Source organism: Chelmon rostratus, chromosome 24, assembly GCF_017976325.1.
Source record: "Chelmon rostratus isolate fCheRos1 chromosome 24, fCheRos1.pri, whole genome shotgun sequence".
NCBI lineage: Eukaryota > Metazoa > Chordata > Actinopteri > Chaetodontiformes > Chaetodontidae > Chelmon > Chelmon rostratus.
This window is the reverse complement of record NC_055681.1, coordinates 14,528,546-14,534,545: the sequence shown is the minus strand read 5'-3', so window position 1 is coordinate 14,534,545 and position 6,000 is coordinate 14,528,546. Positions and strand designations below refer to the sequence as shown.

The 6,000-nt window shown below is 44.9% G+C and overlaps 1 protein-coding gene across 1 annotated transcript; it reads right to left on the bottom strand.

Annotated features, from left to right (window-relative positions):
• Nucleotides 1-905: 905 nt before the first annotated feature.
• arl6ip6 (ADP-ribosylation factor-like 6 interacting protein 6) lies at nt 906-3,933 on the bottom strand. The gene is made up of 4 exons (XM_041966343.1): nt 2,899-3,933; nt 2,592-2,645; nt 2,107-2,236; nt 906-1,929 (listed from the first exon to the last, which is right to left on the bottom strand). Exons 1-4 carry the CDS (start codon nt 3,170-3,172, stop codon nt 1,836-1,838), a joined length of 552 nt encoding a protein of 183 aa, XP_041822277.1. The 5' UTR covers nt 3,173-3,933; the 3' UTR covers nt 906-1,835.
• Nucleotides 3,934-6,000: the final 2,067 nt, after the last annotated feature.

Genomic DNA, 6,000 nt, shown 5'->3' with positions numbered 1-6,000 from the left:
TGTGTAATTTTAGGTCAACTGTAAGTCTCAAGTCTTAGTTATGAGGTCCAGAGGACAAATCAAGACAGGAAGTCTCAAGCCAAGTTCCAGGTCAAGATCAATAAGTCGGGTCCAAGTCTGTTTGATGCTTTGTCCTGACAAACAGCCCTGAGTCAAAGTAAATCTGTTGTTGCAGAAAGAATGAAGAGTTGATTGGCTGCATAGTTTCCAATCTTTGGTCTTGAGGATTAAACTAAGTTAGGAGAAGGGTTTATCTGCAGGGGCAACACATCCTCCTAACTTAACGACTGAGTAAGTCAGTTGCCAGTCGCCAAAACGACGAAAACTGCACACTCAGCTCAGGCCTGAACGTGTATTTTTTCTATTTGGTGGGATAAATTAACGACATTCCAACGTGTAACATACAAATATGTCTGTAAAATTAAGCAGGCATGTTCATGTTCATGATTTGCTTTTGTCTTTTGGGCAAATGCCTTTTCACAAATTAAAAATGCACTAAATGTCTCCATTTTAAAATGATCCAAACATCAACTTTTCTAAAGCTTGTTATAGTGGCAGACTAACTTTTACATTTTAGAAAGACCCTCTTACTGTGAGGACCATCTGTATCAGATTAAACTAACAATGGCTTCACAACAAATGCTGAATCACATTTTCCACAATGACATGCTTTTCTGAAGCACCTTTTAAGTTGTTTTGAAAAGCGACATTTAGATGAAGAGTACTTACCTGCTCTTGTAAGTTCAGTTTCAGTGGTAACATTTAGTGTGTTTATCTCTTGTTGGCCCCTTAAATACACACAGAATACATAATGGAGACAATCCATGCTATTCTAGTGCCAATCTCACTTTATTTCAACATTTCAACAAATTATGGCAATCATTTTAATGATACACACCTTTCAGCCTTGACTACAGTATAAAAGCACTACAGTACAAGTGTAAGCAGGGCTTGAATCACAAACAGCCGGCATATGCATGCTTCTGGGAGGATATTTTGTATCTTGAGGTGGAAATTTACATGAATCTGAACTGACTTTTTTTTTTTTTTTTTTTACTTCTGTTAGCTATGTATTGAACATGAAAACTTCCACCAAAGTTAAAGCCAGAACTAAGGCATTAATATGACATGTTAGTCCCTCATCACACAACAAAATATGTAAATTATATCAACTTTGATTGTCCAGTTACAAGATCAGGTCATTTCTTGTCGCTAACAGTGTCCACACAGGCTGCATAGTGAGTGCAGCATGTCGGGAGCAGCAGCTTCAGTCCTGCATGAGTGACGACACACAATGTCTTCAGCCAGCGTGAAAAGTTGGCAGACGGCAGCTGGCCAACTCCTCTCTGGTTTGGTGAGAGCAAAAAATACTTAGGACAGAACACTAAGGTGAGATCACGTAGTCAACACTCACCCATTTTTTGCTATATTTATGTGTGTAAAATGGAAGAAGAAAGACTTGACTTAGATGAGACAGATGACTGAAACACATGGCGGAAATGTATCCTGTGGACAAGGTGTCTTATATGTACACCTGTCTCGACAGAATTTCACTACATAATGGGCCAGCTTTGTCCCTTACAGTGTAATTGTTTGGGTACAAAACATCTGGAGTGTACTTCAGAAAATGTAATTATGCACAACCACAATCATTTTCACACTGTTGGTGACACTGATCAACTCAACTGTGTGTCTGGTGGTCCTATAAAGACACAATGACTAAACCTCAGTTACAAACTTTAAAAAAAAGAAGATCATAGTGGAGAATCAGATGCCTTTACACTGTTACAGACTGGTCACTGCCATCATCAGCATTTCTACTGAGGGAGTGTGTATCAGGTGAGGGTCCAGATGACCGTGAGCATGGCCATGATGCCATTAAGGACAGCAACACCATAGCGCATGTGGAAACCATGGCCAGATACATCTCTAGAAGAAAACACACACACAGATTCCTGTTTTTAACATGCTGACGTCAACCCCTGCAGTCTGCTAGTGAAGGCAAAGGTTGTGTTAGGCCACACTGGCTGGAGGATCATGATTTCTTCTCACATTTGCTATAAGGTAGATACTAGTGTGATGTACTACTGCAACCAGGTGTGTTACCTGAAGTGGGCCAGTGTCAGTGTTGGTAACACCATGGCAGGCTGGTGCGAGTCAAGGTAGGTGAGAGTCCATGAGAAGACACAGCAGATACATCCTACGAATACTGATAGCACCAGGATACTCCAGAAACCTACGTGCACACAAACACACATATCCTAATTGAAACCTAGTTATATTAGCGTTAGGTTTCAGGTATAAGTACATGCTGCTAATGCTCCTGCTCTCTGAAATAAACGGGGAACTGGTATATTCACAATAGCTGATAGGAGTTGTCAATTGATAGATTAAAGTCATTTCCTAAGCAAAGTGCTAAACATTCTCTGGCTCCAGCATCTCATCGTGATATGTTAGTAAACTGGAGGAGATCTGGTTAGTGCTTAGTCCTTACATGGAGCTTTTTAAGTCCAAACTGCACATGAAGATCACAAAAAAGATACCGATGGAACAGTGAATATGGGACAAAATGAACAGGTATTGATACTCACCCAACATCCTCAATTCAGTCCCATCCTGATCTCTCACTCTGGCTGCCCGCAGCTCTGAAACAGTCAACATCAATGAGTTCTAAAAGGACTACATGCGGATCAGCGTTTGTCAAAGCATCAGTAAAGGTGGATTTTACTGCTGCCACTCTTCATAGAAACAGTGTTACTCAATCATTAAACTGTAAAGTAATCAAAAAATGTGAAGCTGGATGTCGGAGACTCACTTCTGGCTCACGGGCCACTTCACTTGCCAGACAGGTGAACAGCTCCAGTGAACCCCGCGTGACGCGCGCGCGCGCGCTCTTACCTCTGAGTATGGGGTAGATGAGCGCGCAGAAACAGCCAACAGCGGCCACGGCGGCGGCAGAGCCCAACGCGGACAGCACGACGACGGACAGTCTGGGGCCTTCCCGGGTGCTGGACGGCCCTCCCGTACTCCCACCGTGTCCCTCCCCAGACATGCTGGACACCACGGGACTCACAGGAGGAGAGTCTGTAGGCTCTAACGTTATGTCTTCTGATGAGTACGAGCGACCGAAACGTTGTCTTGAAACGTCCCTGGCTGTCGTACTCCGCGGCATTCTGAAGCACCTGGAAGTACAAACTTCCGCTCACCTCACATGGGACAACTTGTGTATTTACAAACTTATTTTTAATTCAGACAGCACTTGTTAAAGAAAGTGTTATAGTCGGCCTGTAAACTATACGCTTTTAGAGTTGTTTCAGGAACTGCTGCAGTCCAGGTTTCTTCTTTTGCCTTATTCCACACGCACTTCCGCACACAAAATTGTCCCTCGGGCTTTTCCGTCAGTGTAGTTTGATTTTTGACTTTTTGTTGTTGTGGGCGCGTCAACCACTCACTGGTGTCTGTTTACCGAGGTAACCAATTTTTAGATGAGAGGAAGTTCGTTCATTTCCTGACCTAACCTTAAGATGAAGGGTTTGCTTGGTTGCTGCGAATGATACTGTGTATGATAGCTCATACCTCTAAATATAAGACACCTTACAGCTTTTGCTGTGATGAGTTGCTTCATCAGCTCAACTAGCCATTCATTCGTCGTCAATCATCCTATCTGACCGCACCGAGCATCCCTCTCCCGGTGTCAACTTCCTCCAGGGTCCCCACTGCGGTCAAACCAGCCGTCACTCGTTAATCCGAGGTTAAACCAGTCGCCCCTAAATTTTGAATGGACGAGTATTCCCACTTTTACGGCACGTGCAGTCCAGATCGAGCTGTCAGGGAGGGGTAGCCACTTTATTCTGACAGATTTGTCACTTTCCAAAAAAAGAGAGCGTTGCAGCCTGAAAGTCTTATCTGAAGAGAAGCTTTGAAATCTCAACGGTGCCGGGGCGTCGCGCATACGTCACGATTTGACAAATACCATCGAACTTTGTAAAGTTAGTGTGAGGATATACATGTGACTGTGTCCGGTTTTCAAAATAAAATATGAGCGCTAAACACAGCAAATAAATATTCAAGATTCAATATTCTTTATTGTCAGGGCTGTGTGCAGGGTAATGGAGACAGCATCCTCGGTGGACCTGTCAACGAAATTTGCATTGCAACCCCCGTGTTAGAAAGAAAGATAATAAGAAAGAAAATAAAATAAAGATAATAGAATAAAGTTAACTATGCATGCAGTAAAAGACAAGAAGAAGACAATAAAAATATACTAGGATGCAGCTGACATTAGGTAAGTGTGTGTGTACTTAAATGTTAAGTACACAGAAGGTGCAGGTGGAGGTGGAGGTGAAGGTGGGAAAGTGCAGTGTACAGTGGTTCACAGTTCTCACAGTCTCTCAGTCCAGTGAGGGTCTGCTGGGGGTGATAGCTCTGACAGCTCTGGGGAAGAAGCTGTCCCTCAGTCTGTTGGTGGTGGTGCAGATGTCCCTGTGCAGTTTTAACCACCCGTGCCAGTTGTTTCCTCTCCTGTGCCGTGCAGCTGCCAAACCACACTGTCACACTGAGGCAGAGGATGCTTTCAATTGTGGCCCTGTAGAAGTTAACGAGCAACCGAGAGGAGAGTCCAGCCCGTTTCAGTTTCCTGAGGAAGAAGAGCCTTTGTTGTGCCTTCTTCACCAGGCGGGAGGTGTTCATGGACCAGGAGAGATCACCACCACTCTGTCAATGAGTAGGGGGGGCGTGATCTGTCTTTCTGGACCTCCTGAAATCCACAATGACCTCCTTGGTCTTCCCTGTGTTCAGCACCAGGTTGTTGGCTGAACACCACTGGGTGAGCTGGTGTATCTCCTCTCTGTAGTGGGTCTTGTTGTTATCTGAGATGAGACCCACTACTGTAGTGTCGTCCGCAAACTTCACGACTGTGTTGGTGGGGTGGATGGCAGCACAGTCATGAGTAAACAGGGTGAAGAGGGCCGGGCTGAGCACACAACCCTGTGGCATGCCCGTGCTGAGGACCGGAGGGGATGATGTAGTGTTCTCTATTCTCACCACCTGAGGCCTGTTGGTGAGAAAGTCTCTGATCCAGTGGCACAGAGATGCAGGCAGACCCACTGCGTGTAGCTTCAGCGCTAGCTTGTCTGTGTCTAAAGTCCACAAATCCACACATCCTGATGTAGGTGTTGGGCTGCTGCAGGTGGGTCAGGGCTGTGTGCAGGGTAATGGAGACAGCATCCTCGGTGGACCGATTCCCTCTGTAGGCGAACTGAAGGCTGACTAGGTCCGAGGGGATGAAGCCTCTGATGTACCTGAGAATAATCCGCTCAAAGCACTTCATGATTCCCGGGGTCAGAGCAACGAGGCGGTAATCATTCAGGCAGGTGGTGGATGTCTTCTTAGGTACCGGAATGATGGTGGAGGACTTGAGGCACTCAGATAGCTGCAGGGACAGGTTGAAAATGTCCAGGAACACTCCTGCTAGCTGGTCAGCGCATGTCCTCAAAGTCTTGCCTGACACCTTATCCGGTCCTGCAGCTCTGCGGGTGTTGATCCTCCTCAGGGTGGATGTCACCTGGTGCTGCTGCAGGACGAGGGGCTGGTGCTGCTCCTCCAGCCGGGGTAGGTGTTTAGCTTCTCTGCTGAGTGTTTGGCTTGTAGTCCGTCATGGTTCTGATGCCTCTCCACATGTTCTGGGGATGTTGTTTATGAAGTGTTCTTCAATTTTCTCTTTGTACCGGAGCTTGGCCTGCTTAATTCCTTAATTTCTCCTACATGTAAATAAGATTAATTGGATGAAAATAGAACACATGAACCGTGTCTCTTATATATAAAATATCCTTTAAAATGAAGACTAACATTTAAACTATCAATTTAGTGAAATTTCAAAGTAAAAGTCCAATATTTTCGCCTTGACAAGTTGAAATTTCTCAACTTTGGGGCTATATAAAAACACATTGCTCCATAATTTATGACAACGACTGATAGATTTGAGTTCAGGAGGACTCTGAC

Excerpts from the sequence above, each read along its gene's own strand:
- arl6ip6 (XM_041966343.1), bottom strand. The coding sequence starts at position 3,172 with ATGCCGCGGAGTACGACAGCCAGGGACGTTTCAAGACAACGTTTCGGT. Across the intron at positions 2,646-2,898 it reads CATCTACCCCATACTCAGAG|AGCTGCGGGCAGCCAGAGTG; the intron begins GTAAGAGCGCGC and ends TGACTGTTTCAG. Across the intron at positions 2,237-2,591 it reads GACTGAATTGAGGATGTTGG|GTTTCTGGAGTATCCTGGTG; the intron begins GTGAGTATCAAT and ends GTGTGCACGTAG.